Genomic DNA, 21296 nt, shown 5'->3' on the forward strand with positions numbered 1-21296 from the left:
AGGAAGAAATAAAACAGGAAATCATTAACTTCCTTGAGCATAACAACAATGAAGACACAAGCTACCAAAACCTGTGGGATACTGCAAAAGCAGTTTTGAGAGGAAAATTCATCACTTTAGATGCGTACATTCGAAAAACAGATAGAGAGTGCATCAACAAACTCACAAGAGATCTTATGGAATTGGAAAAAGAAGAACAATCTAAGCCTAAACTCAGTAGAAGAAAAGAAATATCCAAAATCAAATCAGAGATCAATGAAATTGAAAACAAAAGAATCATTCAGAAAATTAATGAAACAAGGAGTTGGTTTTTTGAAAAAATAAATAAAATAGATAAACCATTGGCCAGACTAATGAGAAATAGAAAAGTAAAATCTCTAGTAACCTCAAATGATAAAGGGGAAATAACAACTGATCCCACAGAGATACAAGAGATCATCGCTGAATACTACCTGAAACTCTATGCCCAGAAATTTGACAATGTGAAGGAAATGGACCAATATTTGGAATCATACCCTCTCCCTAGACTTAGCCAGGAAGAAATAGACCTCCTGAACAGATAAATTTTGAGCACTGAGATTAAAGAAACAATAAAAAATTTTCCAACCAAAAAATGCCCTGTTCCAGATGGCTTCACACGAGAATTCTATCAACAAGCCTTCAAGGAAGAGCTTATTCCTGTACTGCAGAAATTATTCCAAGAAATCAAGGAAGAAGGAATCTTCAGCAACACATTCTATGAAGCAAACATCACATTGATACCAAAACCAGGAAAAGACACAAACAAAAAGGAGAATTTCAAACCAATCTCACTCATAAATATAGATGCAAAAATTCTCAACAAAATCCTAGCCAATAGATCACAGCTTATCATCAAAAAAGTCATACATCATGATCAAGTAGGTTTCATCCCAGGGATGCAAGGCTGGTTTAACATTTGCAAGTCCATAAACGTTATCCACCATATTAACAGACACAAAAATAAAGATCATCTGATCCTCTCAATGGATGCAGAAAAAGCATTTGATAAAATGCAGCATCCTTTTCTAATTAGAACACTGAAGAGTATAGGCATTGGTGGCACATTTCTAAAACTGATTGAAGCTATCTATGACAAACCCACAGCTAATATTTTACTGAATGGAGTAAAACTGAAAGCTTTTCCTCTTAGAATTGCAACCAGACAAGGTTGTCCTCTGTCACCTTTACTATTCAACATAGTGCTGGAAGTTCTAGCCAATACAATTAGACAAGACAAGGAAATAAAGGGAATCCAAATGGGAGCAGAGGAGGTCAAACTCTCCCTCTTTGCTGATGACATGATCTTATACTTAGAGAATCCCAAAGACTCAACCACAAGACTCCTAGAAGTCATCAAAAAATACAGTAATGTTTCAGGATATAAAATCAATGTCTACAAGTCAGTAGCCTTTGTATACACCAATAACAGTCAAGATGAGAAGCTAATTAAGGACACAACTCCCTTCACTGTAGTTTCAAAGAAAATGAAATACCTAGGAATATACCTAACGAAGTAGGTGAAGGACCTCTATAAAGAAAATTATGAAATCCTCAGAAAGGAAATAGCACAGGATTTTAACAAATGGAAGAACACACCATGTTCATGGATGGGCAGAATCAACATTGTTAAAATGTCAATACTTCCCAAAGCAATCTACCTATTCAATGCCATTCCTATCAAAATACCAACATTGTACTTTCATGATTTGAAAAAAATGATTCTGTGTTTTGCATGGAACCAGGAAAAAACCTGTATAGCTAAGGCAGTTCTTAGTAATAAAAATAAGTCTGGGGGCATCAGTGTACCAGACTTTAGTCTCTACTACAAAGCCATAGTGGTCAAGACAGCATGGTACTGGCACAATAATAGAGACATAGACACTTGGAATCCAATAGAAAACCAAGAAATGAAACTAACATCTTACAACCACCTAATCTTTGATAAACCAAACAAGAACATACCCTGGGGGAAAGACTCCCTATTCAATAAATGGTGTTGGGAGAACTGGATATCCACATGTAAAAACTGAAACTGGACCCACACCTTTCCCCACTCACAAAAATTGATTCAAGATGGATAAAGGATAAGGCATGAAACAATAAAAATCCTCAAAGAAAGCATAGGAAAAACACTGGAAGATATTGGCCTGGGGAAAGACTTCATGAAGAAGGCTGTCATGGCAATTGCAACAAAAACAAAAATAAACAAATGGGACTTCATTAAACTGAAAAGCTTCTATACAGCCAAGGAGACAACAACCAAAGCAAAGAGACAACCTACACAATGGGAAAGGATATTTGCATATTTTGAATCAGACAAAAGCTTGATAAGTAGGATCTATAGAGAACTCAAATTAATCCACATGAAAAAAGCCAACGATCCCATATATCAATGGGCAAGAGACATGAATAGAACCTTCTCTAAAGAAGACAGACAAATGGCTAACATACATATGAAAAAATGCTCATCATCCCTATATATTAGAGAAATGCAAATCAAAACCACCCTGAGATATCATCTAACCCCAGTGAGAATGGCCCACATCACAAAATCTCAAAACTGCAGATGCTGGCGTGGATGTGGAGAGAAGGGAACACTTTTACACTGCTGGTGGGTCTGTAAGCTAGTAAAACCTTTCTGGAAGGAAGTATGGAGAAACCTCAAAGCACTCAACCTAGACCTCCCATTTGATCTGGCAATCCCATTACTGGGCATCTACCCAGAAGGAAAAAGAATCCTTTTATCATAAGGACACTTGTACTAGACTGTTTATTGCAGCTCAATTTACAATTGCCAATATGTGGAAACAGCCTAAATGCCCACCAACCCAGGAATAGATTAACAAGCTGTGGTATATGTATACCATGGAATACTATTCAGCTATTAAAAAAAATGGAGACTTTACATCCTTCGTATTAACCTGGATGGAAGTGGAAGACATTATTCTTAGTAAAGCATCACAAGAATGGAGAAGCACGAATCCTATGTACTCAATTTTGATATGAGGACAAATAATGACAATTAAGGTCATGGCGGGGGAAGGAAAAGCAGAGAGAGGGAAGGAGGGAGGGGGTGGGTCCTTGGTGTGTGCCACAACTTCTGGGGGCAAGATATGATTGAAAAAGGGACTTTACCTAACAAATACAATCAGTGTAACCTGGCTTATTGTACCCTCAATGAATCCCCAACAATAAAAAAAAAGTCTCTGGCAACTGGATCCCAGGGGTCTGGTGACTACTCTGATATGGCTTGCTCCAGTGCTGCATTGATTCAGGAGGAGCCACGCAGCAAATAGATCAGTCTGGGAAGGTTGATGCCTCCTTCCCCACCTTGCACCTCTGTCACACCCAGTCACTGATAGCCCCACAGTTGGCTGACACAGTTGTTTGTAGTGAACAGATACTCCAGGGGTTTGCACCTGCCTGAATCACAAGGAAATCTATTTCTGCTCAGCCAGGCCACTGTGCTCTGCCTCTATCTAGCAGGGGGAGGTGAGGCCTGACAACCTCGGGTGCTTGATGGAGGCTGGGGGGTGTTCACTCAGTTCCAGCCCTGCCCCTGATTGATGTTACTGACAGAACAGAACAACTTTGCGGGAATTTGTTTCTGTCCCTGCTAAATTCCCCTGCAGAAGAGAAGCTGTTTTGAGTTCCCAGAGCCTGTGACTCAGGCCCTGTCTTTGCTCCTGCATGTTTGTATTCGGTTACCTATCATTTCTAGCCTCCTGTCTTCCTTTGTCTATAAGCTGACGATCCCCTGAGGGCCAGGTGCATCTTAGGCTCAGTAAAGCAGTCCTCTGGGTCAGCCTTGCCCTGGGAACTTCCTGGGTCTGCAAGTGCATTCTAGTCCCTGCACTCCACCCAGGTCGGTACCACCTCAGGCAAATCTTTTAGTCAAGGGGCCTACATTTCCGCCCCAGATCTGTTCGTGGTGGTTGCCACCTGAGTAGATGCCCAGCCTTCTTTGGTTGCCCAGGGAGACAGAGGATGTGGCTTCAGAATAGCCGGGAGTGAGCCCTATTGTTGCTAAAAGACAGCTGCTGCTCTGTGCCTCTGGGCACTGCTGATCTGGTGTGGTTCCCTCTCAGCTGACCATCCTCTCCTCACTCCCATGCCCCAGAGTCAGCACTGACCAGCTGCGGTTTAGGCACTGTCCACACCCCTCAAGAAATTACCCAAGAATCTGGACTCCTGGGGGACAGGCCTCCAGACCTCAGAGTGAGAGTTAAGGAGAGTGCTGGGAGCTCAGAGTTGCAGGTAGAGAATATATACAGTTTTATACAGTTTTATGCATGGCAGGAGAATGCCGTGGCACCCTAGTAAGGGAGGTAGGTCCAGTTTTTAGAGGGTCTCTCCTGTGGAGTGTAGTGGGAGGACCTTTGAACTCTGCTCATTTGTTTGTGGGGCATTCCAAGCTGTTCTCATGGGGGAAGGGACTCCCATCCACTTGGTGATGGATTTTGTACCTTTTGTTTGTATCCTTGTGGTCACAGCTCGCCTCAGTGGGGTTGATGTGCGTTCTTCAAACTTCTCTCTTTGTGCAGCTCAAATCCACCTGGTTACTTGCTAAATTTCTGTCCTTTAACTCTCCTTCTGGATGGGAGCCTCTGTGGAAAGCTGGCTTCAGTCAGCCATCTTGTCTCGGCCCACTCCCCCTTTGCTAAATTTTTTATATTTGACATCTTGAAAGAGATGCTTTAAAATGTCTCGCTGTGATACTGGAGCTGTAAATTTTTCCTGTTAGGTCTACCCTTTATTATCAAAAACATTTATTAAGTTTATATATATTTAAAATTAACATTTTTTAGTGTACTGAACGTTTTTGTCTTTAGATAGTGAATCCCTCTATTCCAAATGATGCTTTATCTTTGTTTGCTAGTAATACAACTATATCAGTTTTCTTTTGATTAATGTTTTCTTGATATAACCTTTTTCCTCCTTTAATTATTCACCTTTTCATGTCCTTATGCTTTAAGTATACAGGGTGACCAAATTGTTATGTATATCATGTTGCTTTTGAGATGAACAGGTAGCTCTATGAATCATTACACTACCAAAACAGACATGAATTGGGTATGGTCTGGGCAAACTAAGACACATTGGCCATACTAGTTAAAGTAGCATTTGATAGGACAACAGGCTGTCCTCAGCAGCAGGCTTTCCTCAAAGTGCTGGCTTCAAAAGCTCAATCCAAGGCTGGTTGCAGTGGCTCACGCTTGTAATCCTAGCACTCTGGGAGGCCAAGGCAGGTGGATCGCTTGAGCTCATGAGTTCAAGAACACTCATGAGCAAGAGTGAGACCTCCTCTCTAAAAATAGCCAGGTGTTGTGGCAGGCACCTGTAGTTCCAGCTACTCGGGAGGCTGAGGCAAGAGAATCGCTTGAGCCCAGGAGTTTGAGGTTGCTGTGAGCTATGAAGCCATAGCATTGTACTAAGGGGTAAGAAAGTGAGACTTTGCCTCAAATAAATAAATTAATTAAATTAAATAAAAAGCTCAATCCAAGCATCTCTTTTAACTTTGACTCATTTTACCAGTCAAAATTACTGCAGTATTCTTTCTTGTTTCATTTTTTCCCCTCAATACTTGAATTTTTCTAGATTGAGATTTTCTTTTGTTTTTATTTTTCTCTTTGATCTTTCTTTTTCAAATACTATTTTCTAACTATTTTATTACAGTTATGTCTGAAATTTTATCATATAAATATAACTTCAAAGTTGAGATGCCCCTACCACCAAGCAGCAAAATCTTCAACAACAACAAAAAGATTTTAGGATACTTTGTTCTCATCTTCCCCCTCCTGACATACATATTATTGTTGCCCACCTTATCCTTTTTTAAGTCCATAATCTGACAATACTTTTTTATTATCATTATTATTATTTAAACAATCAATATTTAAAACAATTATTTAAAACAATCAATATTTAAATTTGCATATATGTTTACCATTTTGATTCATCATTATTGTATCTCCAGAGATAATATTCCTTCTTATCTTTTAGAAGTTCCATTACATAAAGTCTTTTGCATGTATGCTCTGGTCTGGGCAAACTAGGAGACATTGGCCTAGTTTCAATTTCTGGTAAACTATAACTGTGTTTATTTTACCATAGTTCTTGACAGATAATTTTGCTGTGTAAACAATTCTAGGTTCCCTGTTATTGCCTATCCGTATTTTGAAGATAGTCTTCACCCTTACTGACTTCCTTGTTGCTTAACAGCTTCTGCTTAATAGGTGACTACTAAGGCTATTCTTCAGCCAGTGATCTGTCTTCTCTCCAGCTGACTTTGAAGATATTTGCTTTGTCATTGGTGTCCTGCAGCTTCATTACAATGTATCTAGCCATTGGTTTCCTTTTTATTATATCTTGCTTGAGATCAGTTTTTGTTTCATCTAAGAATATATATTTTTCAAGTTTTAAAAACCATATTGTCTTTATTCCTTTAAGTAATGCTTCTCCATTTTTCCTCCTGAGCTTCCAGCTGGACACCTGTTATATCTTCTATCTACAAAGTCTCTCTATCTCTCCTTCACATTTCAACTGTGTATTCCAAATTACTAATTCCTTGTGTCAAATCTGATTAGCCTTCTTTTAACATCAACAACCACAACTCCTCATTTAACCAGATTTGATTTTTAGAATTTTACTGTCTTCCTTCCAAAGTTGTTTTCTTTCTTCTAATTCAGAGTTAATATTGTAGGTATAGGCTCAGCACCTGTGGCTCAAGTGGCTAAGGCATCTGCCATATACACCTGAGCTGACAGGTTCAAATCCAGCCCTGGCTTGCCAAACAACAATGACAGCTGCAAACAAAAAATAGCCGAGCAATGTGGCAGGCATGTATAGTTCCAGTTACTTGGGAGGCAGAGGCAGGAGAATCACTTGAGACCAGGAGTTGGAGGTTGTTGTGAGCTGTGATGCCATGGCACTCTACCCAGGGTGACAACTTCAGGCTCTGTCTCAAAAAAAAAAAAAAAAAAATACATAGTAGGTATATATTTTAATTCTTTAGAGAGTTGATATGTTCTATGTTCTGTACCTGACAGTCCCAACATGTGCAGTCCAAGTCTGTTGTCTCTGGGTTCTGGTCACTGTCAGAGTGGCTTGCCTTCTCAAGCCATAATCTCTCCAGTTGACCTTCATCTGCCAGAGTCCTGCACCTCAACTTGGAGAAATTTTCCTTCAGAGGAGGCTTGTTTCTGATTTTTGCTCAGAGCCAAAGTGTGCCTCACCCAGGAGCTTTTAGACCTGCTCAGGGTTTTGGCTCAAAGCAGTTTTAAGCTTAGTTGCCCTCCTTGTTGCAGTTCCAAGGTAACAATCTATTAGGGTCCCACCCTGAGAGCAGTGTCCACTGAAACCGGTGGACACAGGTGGTGATCCACTGAAGAAATATAGAGTTAGAAGCGAAGGTAAAGAAAGACAAGAGGCATTGAGTAGAATTAAAAGTGGGAGCTCAGGGCTCCATTGCCTGTCTTGGGATTCCAGCAATGGCCCAGAGTGTTTGCTCTACTCTGATTTTATTGAAGTCTATCAGCTCCTATTTTTATTATTATTAACCTTAAGGGTAGCCTTCAGAAATCTGAAATCTGAGTCTTGTTTTAGGAGAGCCTCCTGCTTGAGGTTATACACACAGATTTCTAGAGAGGGTGTTAAGCTGTACTAGTTCTCTATGGAGTAAACCGCTGCCAGCGTTAATCTCCTCTGAGGGATGGGTGGGAGGGAGGCATTTTTCTCCCATCACCACCACAGAGGATTTTTCTCTGTGATAAGGGATATGAGCTCTTCTGCCCAGATCTCAGAGCTGGAGCTATTCCCTTAATCTCTGCCCCAGGCAAATGCAAATCTCCGCAATGGGCATCTGCTTTGCCTGTTTAATGGGCAGGAAACGCCGTAGAAGATGTGTCTTTTCTAGGATTTGCCATAATCTCTTCTATGGCCATTACTCTCCTCAGAGTGCTCGCAGACATAGCAGGGTGTTTGTAAGCTGTATCCCCAACAGGCTATAATTTCAGAAAAGACAAGAAGCTTGCTAGCAATGCCTAGCTTAAAAGTAAACTACCTGACTTTTCTTTGTACCAACTCACTCAGCTTACTTTTTAGTTTTCCTCTTTTTCTGGGGGTGCTTTCCTTTGCCAAGAATGGGGTCTTCACTCTCCATTCTCCCAGCACTATCGCCTTATGGTCAGTACTGCTTACCTTCCTCCTTCCCCTTACCTGCCTATGCAGTTTGGCTCCATGCTGCTGTCTTTCATGCTACTATTTATGGTGCCCTGCCGGGTACCAGGTGTGGCTCCCCACCTGCTGTGACCAAGGCTTCTAGCCTCCCACGTGGACCTCAATTCCTGGACCCCTGATGCAGGTCTTTGTTTGTTTTGTTGAGTCTCTTCTACCTTTTGCAAGCCCACTGGTGCCTCAGTATATGTGTAAAGAAAGTTTCAGTCATGGGGAAGTTTCAGGGGAGATCCTCAGAGCTCTAAAAAATCAGGTCACTGAATTGCTCCATCATAATTGTCTTACTTAGTGGTTAAATGTGGGTCCTGGAGTTGAACTTCATGACTTTGGGCCCAGCTCTGCCACTCATTTGGGAACCCTAAGCCACATTACTTAACTCCCTCATGTCTCAGTTTCTCATTCTGTAAAATGAGAAAAAATTTGTGATTTTTCAAAGTGAGTCTGTATTGGTAGACATCAGCATAATGATTACCTTGGGAGCTATTGACTGGGATGGGTCATCAAGGAAACTTTTGGAGTAGTGGAAGTGTCTTGGTCTCAGTGGTGTTTACATGGGTGTATACATACATTTTAAAATTCCATCAAACACTTAATATTAGTGTACTTCCTAAACTTATTTTAAAAGTTTTTGCAAATGAAGATAATAGTTCCTACCTTCCAGCATCATTGTGAGGATTAAATGTGTTCAGCAGGTGACATAATTATTCCTGACCTGGTATCCGGTATTTTGCTATTGTCACATGTAATTGCTGCTGGAGGCTCTGTGTCCCTAGTAATCTGGGAACAACTTGGAAGACAGGCACTCTGGCACCTTATTGTTCAGGCAGTGAGTAGGATCCATCTGCGCTCCAAGCAGTTCAAGTTCAGCTAGTGAAGGAGGTAGTCAGACAATTACAGGTGTGTGAGAAGGCTCTGGAGAGCTGCTAGGCTCCTAGAAGAAGCCTCTCACTTTGGAGGTGAAGGAGTGCTTGTGGGAAGTCAGCCCTAGGGACAAGAAGGATGCAAACAGGTGGGATGGGGGAAAGAGAAGATGCCCTCTGCTTCCTGAAAAAAGGGAGTGGGTCTGACTTTGGTTCTCATCCCCTTTCATTATGACTGTCACACATTAGGCCATTAATACTGGCTGGCTACAGGAACGAATGAGCCCCTGTGTGGGGTCATCAGGACCTCTGATTTTACATATAGGTGTATGCTGTGACACACAGCGGAGCCACTCTGTTTTGCTGGGTTTGGACAGGGCCTGTCAGAACTTCGTGGGTCCAAACCCGGGATACTGATCTGTGACCCGTAAGTCACCACCGGTGGGATGGACAGCTGCTCCAGGACCCAAGAAACAGCCATGGAGAACTCTAGGCCCAGAGCTACCAGAGGGACAGGCAAGGACGAACCAACTTAAAGTCGAAAGTTCTGGCCCAGAAGTCAGGCCGCGTCAGGGCAAACTTGAAGCAGAGGGCAAGGGAGGACGAGAAGGAGCAGAGGGATGGGCTGGCGCAGCCCAGAAGCCACCTACTCTGGGGCACTGTCTGTATTGCACGGGTGTGAAGGCCATGGCCCCAGCAAGGTCGGCCGTGGTCTTTGCTCCGGTCCCCCGGCAGGCGGCGCCAGAACGCAAGTCCGCCCCGTGACTCAGGTCCAGAGTCCGCTGGGCGGAGCAAAGGGCGGGCCCCTGAGTCTCTGGGTGTTGGAGCGCGGCGACAGTTCCGCGGGACAGACCGAGGAACGCGCAGCCAGATCCTCCCGGGCCATGGCGGAGCACTCCCCGCGACGCTGCTGCTTGGGCTGGGACTTCAGCACGCAGCAGGTACGTCTCGGAGCCGCGGGGTGGGGCCGCCTGCTTCACGCCGCCGGGAGGGCTGGCATCTGCTTGCGGAACCCTGGGCCCAGCCGCGGGCGCGCCTCCTCTCGAGCTTCCCCTGCCAAGGCGGCCCGCCCGCAAGATGCGACCTCCACCCGCGTAGACCCCTTCCCTCCTGGAAACGGCAAGCGTCCCCGGGCTGAAACCCGGGTGCCCAAAGGAGCCAGAACACTCGGCGGATTCGTGCACTTTGGTGGGCACTGAGTGACAGTGACCGAGGGAACTCAGCTACTGTAAAGCAGGGGAAGAGACAGACCTGTGCACATGCATCACCGGTGACCTGGAACCAAATAACTGCCTGAAACAGTTTTCAAAAGTGAAATGGCTAAAATGTCCTGATGGACTTCACCCTTCCCTGTGACCGCCCTTGGCTGGCACCAGTGTGCCTGTATCTGCAGACATAGAACTGCTGGCCAGAGGAGGTCTGGCTGCCCCCAGGGGCCCGCAGACAGGGTGAACAGAATCAAAATTTGCCTTCAAACTGGGCGAGGGGTTACCAGAGACTCCTTCTTAAAAGTGCATGGGAAATATACACAGAGGCAGCCAAACAAACCCCTCTCCTCAAATGGGTCAAGGGAGGGAGGCCTCGAGGCCTCTGGCTAATCCCTGAGGGGAAAGTCCTATGGGACTGTGGATGAGTGGAGTTGTCTTGCTAGACCTGTTTCCCCAACTGTCCAGGAAAGGAGTTACGCGCCTGAGCTTGGAGAGCAGCGTCAATGGGATATTGTATCTCTGGGTGGAGATAATGGCCTGTGGGAACAGCCACCAGCTTTACCTGGTTTCTCAGACTATCAGACATGGACCCCAAAGACATCTCCAAACCTTGTTTCCCATTCCTTTCCCTCTGGGATCTTCTCAGGCCCCCTTATCAGGTACACAAAATAGATCATCTCATCTGCGAACATCTACCTCTAGAGCAGTGTTTTTCAACCTTTTTTTTTTTAATCTCACAGCACACTTAAATTGTTGATCCCCAAAAAAGAGTAAAAAAAAAGAATATACTTACTGTGCTTTGAACTTCCTTCAAAAATAATTTAATTAGTTATCTTTAAAAATGTTTGAGGCACACCAGTTGAAAATCACTTCTCTAAGGGGTCTTGGCATTGGTTGTTAGGGGAGCAAAGATTCCTTAAGATAGGTAGGTCTTCCTACTTAGCCTCAGTTTATTTTGCTAATTCTTTTGGGTATGACTCCAGATGACTCATCTGTCGCCATGTTGACCATGATGCATCCTTGCCTTTAAGGAGATCTCTGTGGTGAACTGCTCGTAGGGCCTCACCTGGTGACGTCAATGCCTGCTAGACCAATATAGAAGCTGAGGAAAATCTTATACATCATTTTTTAAAATGACTTCCAGGTGAAAGTTGTTGCTGTTGATGCAGAGCTGAATGTCATTTATGAGGACAGTGTGCATTTTGACAGAGACCTTCCAGAATTTGGGTATGTACCTTGTGTGCATGTGGGTGGGGTAGGGGCTTGGGGATCCTCCCTGCAACCTTTCGCATGCACAGATACACTGCTTTGGCTTCACTAAACTATAGGAGTGGTGGTAGACCTCTCAGCATCTTTTTTCTATAGCTGGAGTGTTGTCTCCCCCATTCCTTCCCAATTCCATTCATTCATTCATTCATATATGCAGTATCAATTGAGAACTCAAGCATCATGTTAGGCCCTGGCATTTGATGGTGTACCAGCAAGAGAAATGGTACTTGCTCTCCCAGAGCTTCCCTTTGAGTAGTGCAGGCTGATATCAACCAAAGGATCTCACAAAAGAATATTTGGTTGTAAACTCCTAGGTCTCTGAAGGAAAGGAACTGCAAGTGCTTATTATAAAGGAATGTCACCCAGACTTGGGAGGAGGAGTTCAGAATGGTCCCTAAGGAAGTAGTGCTTAACCTAAGATCTGAGTAAGTGAGGTTAGCCAGGTGATGGAAGAGCATGCCAGGCAGAAGGAAATGTGTGCAAAGGCCCTGTGGCAAGCAAGAGCACAGTTCATTGATGGAATTGAAGAAAGCCAATGTGGCTTGAGAGCAAAGAGGAGAGAAGTCTGGGTAGAGCACTGCAGGCCATGGTACAGAGTTTTGTTTCTATTCTACAAGCTATGGTCAGCAACTGAAGGGCCATAAGGGATGGGGGAGGTGTGACAGATTGTATTTGTGCTTTGAAAAGATCTCTTTGGGTGCAGTGGGAGAGTAGAAGGGGCATGGCAAGAGCGAGGAGACCACTGAAGAGGTTTTTATAGGTCATTCAGACAAATGTTGGCTATGAGAGAGCTGGGTAGTAAAATTGATAGGTCCTGGTGCAAAATTGAATGTGAGATGTGAGGGTGAGGTTTCTGGTCTTCAGGGTAGATGACAGGCTATGGGAAAGAATGGCCTTTGGAGAGAAATATCATAATTTTAGCTGTTGTATTAGTCTGCTAGGGCTGCCATAACAAAATACCACATACTGGGTGGCTTATACAGCAGATATGTATTTTCTGACAGTTCTGGAGGCTAAAAGTCCAAGCATCAAAGTACTGGGAGAGTTGTTTTCCTCTGAAACTTCTCTCCTTGGCTTGCAGATGGCCATCCTCTTGCTGCCTATCCACACAGTGGTAGCTCTGCACAGAAATGTTAGGGGTCTATGTGTCTCCTCTTGTAAGGACATCAGTCTAACTGGGTTAGGGCTCACCTTAATGACTTTGTTTTAACTTAATTGCCTTTTTTTTTTTTTTTTTGAGACAGAGTCTCACTTTGTTGCCGTTGGTAGAGTGCTGTAGCGTCACAGCTCACAGCAACCTCCAACTCTTGGGCTTAGATGATTCTCTTGCCTCAGCCTCCTGAGTAGCTGGGACTACAGGCGCCCCCCACAACACCCATCTATGTTTGTTGTTGTTGTTGCAGTTTGGCCGGGGCGGGTTTGATCCCGGCGCCCTACTCACTGAGCCACAATCCGATTTAATTGCCTTTTAAAAGGCTCTATTTCCAAATACAGTGACATTCTGAGGTCCTGGGGGTTAGGACATCAGTATTTGAATTTTGAGCGTACACAATTCAATCCATAAGAGCTGTGGACTTGTTGATTTTAAGGTGGCTCTATGAAGTCCTGGTAGAAATGTCCTTTCTAATCTATGGTAGACATAATTCCTCTTCGAAGTCTTCCTTGTGCTTTGTATACCTCCTATTACCTGTCACATCTTAGTACCATCTCTTTCTCCCTAGCTAATGTGGCCCCTTGGAGCTGAGGTCTTGCTTTCATATTTTATATTATGGTAGGCCTTGTATGCTTGAGTTTTGGTAGTTTCTTTCAAGGAATTGGTCCCTTTCATCTAAGCTAGTGAATGTATGGCCGTAGTTTTGTTTGTAATACATGTATATTCCTTTATTATCCTTTTGATGTCTATGGGGTCAGTAGTAGTGACGCTTCTATCATTTCAAATAATGGCAATTTATCTCTTCTCTCTTTTTTCTTGGTTAGTTTGACTAGAGGTTTGTCAATTGGCCTTTTCAAAGAATCAACTGTTGTTTTTCTCTTTTCATTGTTACTAATTTTGGCTCTAATTTATGTTTCTTTTCTTCTGCTTACTATAGGCTTAAATTGCTTTTTTTTCCTTCTAGTTACCTGAAATAGAAACTTAGATTGTTGATTCCAGTCTTTCTTTTCTAATATATGTATGTAATGCCATAAATTTCCCTTAAGCACCAATGGTTTTGGCATCTCACATATTTTGAGAAGTTAGATTTTCATTTTCTTTACTTCAAAATATTTTGTAGTTTCTCTTGAGACTTCTTTGATTCATGGATTATTTAGAAATATATTGTTTAGGCTGGGAGTGGTGGCTCACATGTGTTATCCAATATTTTGTGAAGCTGGAGTAGGAGGATCACTTAAGGCCAGGAGTTTGAAACTAGCCTGGGCAAAATAATGAAATTCCATCTCTACCAAAAGAAAAAAAAAAAAAGATCTGTGTTGTTTCATCTCCAAATTTTCCATCTTTCTATTACCAATTCCTAATCTAATTCCATGGTGATCTGAGAACACACTTATATGATTTTTTTTAATAACTTTATTTATTTATTTATTTTTGTAGAGACAAAGTCTCACTTTTTCGCCCTTGGTAGAGTGCCATGGCATCACACAGCTCACAGCAACCTCCAACTCCTGGGCTTAGGCAATTCTCTTGCCTCAGCCTCCCTAGTAGCTGGGATTACAAGCACCCTGCCACAGTGCCCGGCTATTTTGTTGTTGTTGCAGTTTGGCCTGGGCCAGGTTTGAACCAGCCACCCTTGGTATATGGGGCCAGTGCAGCCCCACTTTATATGATTTTTATTCTTTCAATTTTGTTTGTTTTTTAGAGTCAGGATCTCCCTCAGTCACCCAGATTGGAATGCAGTGGCATGATCACAGCTCACTGCAACATCAAATACCTGGGTTCAAGTGATCCTCCTACCTCAGCCTCCTGAGTAGCTAGGGGTACCAGGAGTACACTATTTTTTTTTTTTTAAGTTTTTGTAGAAACAAGAGTTTCACCATATTGCCCAGGTGGGTCTTAGAACTCCTGGCCTCAAGTAATCCTCTTATCTCAGCCTCCCAAAGTTCTGGGATTATAGGCGTGAGCCACCATACCCAGCCTATTCTTTCAAGTTTTAAAACTTCCCTCTTCCATTTAATAAGTCAGTGAATCCTCTCCACTGGATATTTAACAACAACAAAAAAAATGTCCATAACCAAAACATAGTGTTGCTTTTTTTAGTCATTTGTTTTGCTTTTTTATTCAAGTTTCATTTTTAAGATCTTTTAACCAGATGCATATAGATCAAGCTTATTCCTTTCCCAGTCCCTATAATTGCATTATAGGCTTTTTCTTTTTACAACTTTAGTAAGGTATAATTGATATACAATAAATTGTATATATTTGAAGTACACAGTTTGATAAGTTTTGACATACATATTCTTTTATGAAATTATCATTAAAATTGAAATAATGAAACTTCTATCCCCTAGAAATTCCCTCATGCCTGTTTGCAGTCCATTCCTCCTCCCAACTCCCCAGCCTCTGGAAACCACTGATATATTTTCTACTACTAGAGATTAGTTTGTATTTTCTAGAATTTTATATAAATGGGATCATAATTACATATTCTTTTTTGACTCATTTTATTCCACATAATCATTTTGAGATTCATCCATGTTTTCCCATGTATCAATAATGAGTTCTTTTAGGCTAGGTGCAGGGGCTCACTCCTGTAATTCTAGGACTCTGGGAGGCTGAGGTGGGTGGATTGCTTGAGCTCATGAGTTTGAGACCAGCCTGAGCCAGAGCAAGACCCATCTCTAAAAAAAATAGCCAGGTGTTGCGGCAGGCTCCTGTAGTCCTAGCTACTGGAGAGGCTGAGTCAAGAGGATCACTTAAGCCCAAGAGTTTGAGGTTGCTGTGAGTTATGATACCATAGCACTCTACCAAGGTTGACAAAGTGAAACTCTGTCTCAAAAAAAAAAAAAAAAAGTGTACTTTTATAGCTGAGTAGTATTTCATTATATAGATGGACTAAAATTAGTTTACATTCACCCGATGGAGGATACTAGTTTTCTATTACTACAAGCAAAGATCTGTGAGATTCACATACAAGTCTTGACGTGGATATATTCTTTCATTTCTCTTGGAAATGACATATCAGGCATGAAATGGCTGAGTCATGTAGTATATGTTTAACTTTTTAAGAAATTCTTTCCTAAGTGGTTATTATGATAACAAATATTTTGTCAACAGACATAACATGCACTTGGTATATAACTCAAAAGAAACAAAAAGTACACAGTTAAGTATACAATTCTTAATCTCACCTGTGACCTCTTCTCTTCCCTCCCTCCATCCTCTATAGATAACTTCTTTAGTTTGTTGTATATTCTTCCAGTGCTTTTATCTGGAAATATAGGAAGACATGAATACTCATTTTTTTCTTTCTTACTCGAAAAAGTACATTGTGCACACCATTCTGTACTTTGCTCTATTCATGTCACAATAATTTGGCTGTGTTCTCATGTCAGTACATAAAAACATCTGTGTTCTTTTTATAGACGCACAGTATCCCATTGTATAGATTTAAATGCACCGTTGAAGGACATTGGCTTGTTTGTAATGAAAAATGATGTAGTGAATTACCTTATGTGTATCTTTGCAGACATATGCCTGTTTATATGTCAGATAAATTTTCAGAGATGGAATTGCTGGATCAAAGAGCAAATTGATTTATAATATTGTGCAATGTGACCAGATTGCCTCCTGTACTGATTGTATTGATTTGCACCCCACCAGCAACACATGAAGAGTACCTGTTTTCCCACGGCTGTGCCAATACTGTGAGGTTGTTGAGTTTTGGATTCTTTGCCAGTATGCTAGGTGAAGAATGGCATCTTCATGTAGATTTACTTTGCATTCCTCCTATTATGAATGTTATTGAGTACCTTTTCATATGTTGAAGGGCTACTTGACTTTATTTTTCTGTGAAATTGTTATTCATATCCTTGCCCATTTTTCTATTGGATTGGTTATCTTTAACTTATAATTTCTTCCATTTCATCCTGCAATTCCATTACTAGGTATCTGCCCAGAAGAACAAAAATCATTTGACCACAAAGACATTTGCACCACATTGTTTAGTGCAGCCCAATTTATAATTGCCAAGTCACGGGAGCAACCCAAATGCCCATCATTTGGATGGGTATGGGAATGGATTAACAAATTGTGGCATATGTACACCTTAGATTACTATTCAGCCATAAAAAAGATGGAGACTTTACATCTTTTGTGTTTACCTGGATGGAGTTGAACACATTCTTCTTAGTAAAGTATATCAAGAATGGAAAAAAAGTATCCAATGTACTCAATATTATTATGAAACCAATATATAAACACTTACACACTCACATGAATGATAAAACACAAATATAGTCTAGCAAGGGGGAGGGGAGAGGAGGGTGTGTGGGAAGGGGTAAAGGAGATTGGCGGAAGAAAGGAAGGCATTTGGTGGGATCTCACCTAATGTGCACAATGCAAGGGTGCATTTCAAAATAATTAAGAGTAAATTTTAAATGTCTTACTACAAAAAATAAGTAAGTGAGATGATGGCTTTGTTAATCAATTTAATTTAGGCATTCCGCATTGTATATCAAATCATCACATTGTACCCCATAAAAGTTGATTATGTACATTATGATTTTATTAAAAGTTAAATTTAAATAAATAAATAAATGAATAATTTCTAGGAGCTTTTTGTAGAGGAACTGTCTCTCTAGTTAAATGAATTACAAATATATTTCCCAGATTTCTTTTGTTTTTGACCTGTGGATGAGTTGTTGTTATTGTTGCTTCATATGGGCTTTTCATTTTTATGTCACTGAATATCATATTTTCCTTCTATGGCTTCTAGATTTTGAGTAATAGTTTAAAAGGCCTTTCTCATTCTAAGATTATGAAGTAATTCATCTATGTTCTCATCTTCTCTTGTAAAGTTTCAGCATTCTTATATAAAAAATATTTGATGTTGGGTGGCTGGCCCCATATGCCGAGGGTGGCGGGTTCAAACCCAGCCCCGGCTAAACTGCAACAACAAAAAAATAGGCAGGCGTTGTGGGGGGCGCCTGTAGTCCCAGCTGCTCCGGAGGCTGAGGCAAGAGAATCGCATAAGCCCAAGAGTTAGAGGTTGCTGTGAGCCGTGTGACGCCACGGCACTGTACCCGAGGGCGGTAGAGTGAGACTCTGTCTCTACAAAAAAAAAATATATATGTATTTGACGTTTATTCAGGTACATGGTCTTGACGTTTACATCCATGATTAATTTTTTCTAGATGACACTTCAATTGTTAATACCAATTGTTTTGTTTTTTATTGTTTGGGATTCATCGAGTGACCAACCATTTTTTAATAAATCCATCTTTACCTCACTGATTTAAATTTTAGTGTTTGTTTAGGTGTTTGGGGGGGGGCTTTTTCTTCTGTTCCACTGTTGAGATCTATTCATAAGCCATTAATGCATTGTTTTTATTATCCCAGCTTTGCAATGTTTTAATAACTGGAATTGTTGGTCCCTCCTGATTGCCCTTCTTTTCCAGCATTTCAATGGCAATTCTTTCTCGTTCTTTTGCAATATCAGTTTTTCATGTTCTAGAATGCAAAATTATTAACATTGTATTAATTATTTTTTATTGTTAAATCATAGCTGTGTACATTAGTGCATTCAAGGGGTATAATGTGCTGCTTTCATATACAATCTGAAATATTCTCATCAAACTGTTCAATGTAGTCTTCATGGTATTTTCTTAGTTATTGTATGTAGATATTTGTATTCTGCATTTAGTAAGTTTTGCCTGTACCCATTCTAAGATGCACTGTAGGTGTGGCCCCACCCATTACCCTCTGTCCACCCTAACCTCCCCACTCCCTTCCCCTTCCTTAGCCCTTTCCCCATATTCTTGTGCTATAGTTGAGTTTTAGCCTTCACGTGAAATCTATAAATTAGCTTCATAGTAGGGCTGAGTACATTGGATACTTTTTCTTCCATTCCTGAGATACTTTTCTAAGAAGAATATGTTCCAGCTCCATCCATGTAAACATGAAAGAGGTAAAGTTTCCATCTTTCTTTAAGGCTGCATAATATTCCATGGTATACATGTACCACAATTTGCTAGTCCATTTGTGGGTCGATGGGCACTTGGGCTTCTTCCATGACTTAGTGATTATGAATTGGGCTGCAATAAACATTCTGGTACAGATGTCTTTGTTATATTGTGATTTTTGGTCTTCTGGGTATAAACATAGCAAAGGAATTATAGGATCGAATGGCAGGTCTATGTTTAGGTCTCTAAGTATTCTCCAAACATCCTTCCAGAAGGAATGTATTAGTGTGCATTCCCACCAGCAGTGTAGAAGTGTGCCCTTTTCTCCACATCCACACCAACATCACTGGTTTTGGGATTTTGTTATGTAGGCTACTCTTACTGGGGTTAGGTGATATCTCAAAATAGTTTTGATTTGCATTTCTCTGATGATTAAGGATAATGAGCTTTTTTTCATGTGTTTGTAAATCGTGTGTCTGTCTTCTTTAGAGAAGTTTCTCTTCAAGTCCCTTGCCCACCCTGTGATGGGATCACTTGTTCTTTTCTTGCTAATACGTTTGAGTTCTCTGTGGATTCTGGTTATTAAACCTTTATCAGAGGTATAACCTGCAAATATTTTCTCCCATTCTGAGGGCTGTCTGCTTGCTTTACTTACTATGTTCTTGGCTGTGCAGAAGCTTTTTAGTTTGATCAGGTCCCAGTAATGTATTTTTGGTGCTGCTTCAATTGCCTGGGGAATCCTCATAAAATATTCACCCAGGCCGATTCCTTCAAGAGTTTTCCCTGCACTTTCTTCAAGTATTTTTATAGTTTCATGTCTTAAGTTTAAATCTTTTCCAGTAAGAGTCTATCTTATTAATGGAGAAAGGTGTGGGTCCAGTTTCACTCTTTTACAGATCGCCAGCCAGTTCACCCAGCACCATTTGTTAAATAGCAAATCTTTTCCCCACTGAAAGGTTTTGATTGCCTTGACAAAGATCAAATAATGTCAAGTAGCTGGATTCATCTCTTGGTTCTCTATTCTGTTTCAGACATCTACTTCTCTGTTTTTGTGCCAATACCATGCTGTTTTGATCATTATCGATTTGTAGTACAGTCTCAGGTCTGGTAGCATGATTCCTCTTGCTTCGTTTTGATTGCTGAGTAATGTTTTGGCTATTTGAGGTTTTTTTCTGATTCCATATAAAATGAAGTATTATTTTTTCAGGATCTTTAAAATATGACAATGGAGCTTTAATAGGGATTGCATTAAAATCATATATTGCTTTGGGTAGTATGGACATTTTAACAATGTTGATTCTTCCCAGCCATGAGCATGGTATGTTTTTCCATCTGTTAACATCTTTGGCTATTTCTTTTCTTAGAGTTTCATAGTTCTCTTTGTAGAGATCTTTCACATCCTTTGTTAGGTATAGTCCCAAATATTTCATCTTCTTTGGCACTACTGTGAAAGGAATAGAGTCCTTGACTGTTTTTTCAGCTTAGTTATTGTTGGTGTATATAAAGTCTACAGATTTATGGATGTTGATTTTATAGCCTGAGACATTGCTGTATTCCTTGATCACTTTTAAAAGTTTTGTAGTAGAATCCCTAGTGTTTTCCGGATATACGATCATATCATTTGCGAAGAGTGAAAGTTTGATCTTTTCTGACCCTATGTGGATACTCTTGATCGCCTTTTCTTCCCTAATTGCAATGGCTAAAACTTCCATTACAATGTTAAAGAGCAATGGAGACAAGGGGCAACCTTGCCTGGTTCCTGATCTGAGTGGAAATGATTTCAATTTAACTCCATTCAATACGATATTGGCTGTGGGTTTGCTGTAGATGGCCTCTGTTAGTTTAAGAAATGTCCCTTCTATACCAATTTTCTTAAGTGTTCTGATCATGAAGGGATGCTGGATATTATCAAAAGCTTTTTCTGAATAAATTGAGAGAATCATATGGTCTTTATTTTTTAGTTTGTTTATGTGCTGAATTACATTTATAGATTTATGTATATTGAACTAGCCTGAGATCCTGGGATAAATCCCACTTGGTCATGGAGTATAATTTGTTTGATGTATTATTGAATTCTGTTTGTTAGGATCTTATTGAGTATTTTTGCATCAATATTCGTTAGTGATATTGGTCTATAATTTTCTTTTCTTGTTGGGTCTTTCCCTGGTTTGGGGATCAAGGTGCTGTTTGCTTCATAGAATGTGTTGGGTAATATTCCTTCTTTTTCTATATTTTGGAAATGGTTTAGTAATATAGGTACTAGTTCTTCTTTAAAGGTTTGGTAGAATACTGACGTAAAGCTATCTGGTCCTGGGCTTTTCTTTTTAGGGATATTTTGATGTTATTTCAGAACTTGATATAGGCCTGTTCAACATTTCCACTTCATTCTGGCTAAGTCTTGTTAGGTGGTGTACTTCCAGGTATTGGTCGATTTCTTTCAGATTTTCATATTTCTGAGAGTAGAGTTTCTTTTAGTATTTGTTAAGGATTTTTTTAATTTTTGTGGGGTCTGTTATTTTATCGGTACCATTTCTGATTGATGAAATTAGAGATTTTACTATTTTTTTTCCTGGTTAGGTTAGCCAAA

At 40.8% G+C, this 21296-nt stretch overlaps 1 protein-coding gene across 3 annotated transcripts in view; it reads left to right on the forward strand.

Moving 5' to 3' along the window:
• Nucleotides 1-9926: 9926 nt before the first annotated feature.
• XYLB (xylulokinase) overlaps nt 9927-21296 on the forward strand; it is a 51562-nt gene continuing 40192 nt past the window's right edge. The window contains exons 1-2 of one of the 3 annotated variants that reach the window (XM_053600845.1): nt 9927-10057; nt 11469-11551. In XM_053600845.1, the coding sequence (XP_053456820.1) occupies nt 10001-10057; nt 11469-11551 (140 nt within the window). In that variant the 5' untranslated portion in view covers nt 9927-10000. The remainder of the gene's footprint in view (nt 10058-11468; nt 11552-21296) is intronic. The other 2 variants (XM_053600846.1, XM_053600847.1) reach the window with 2 other exon arrangements.

This window comes from Nycticebus coucang, chromosome 8 (assembly GCF_027406575.1).
Source record: "Nycticebus coucang isolate mNycCou1 chromosome 8, mNycCou1.pri, whole genome shotgun sequence".
Taxonomy (NCBI): domain Eukaryota; kingdom Metazoa; phylum Chordata; class Mammalia; order Primates; family Lorisidae; genus Nycticebus; species Nycticebus coucang.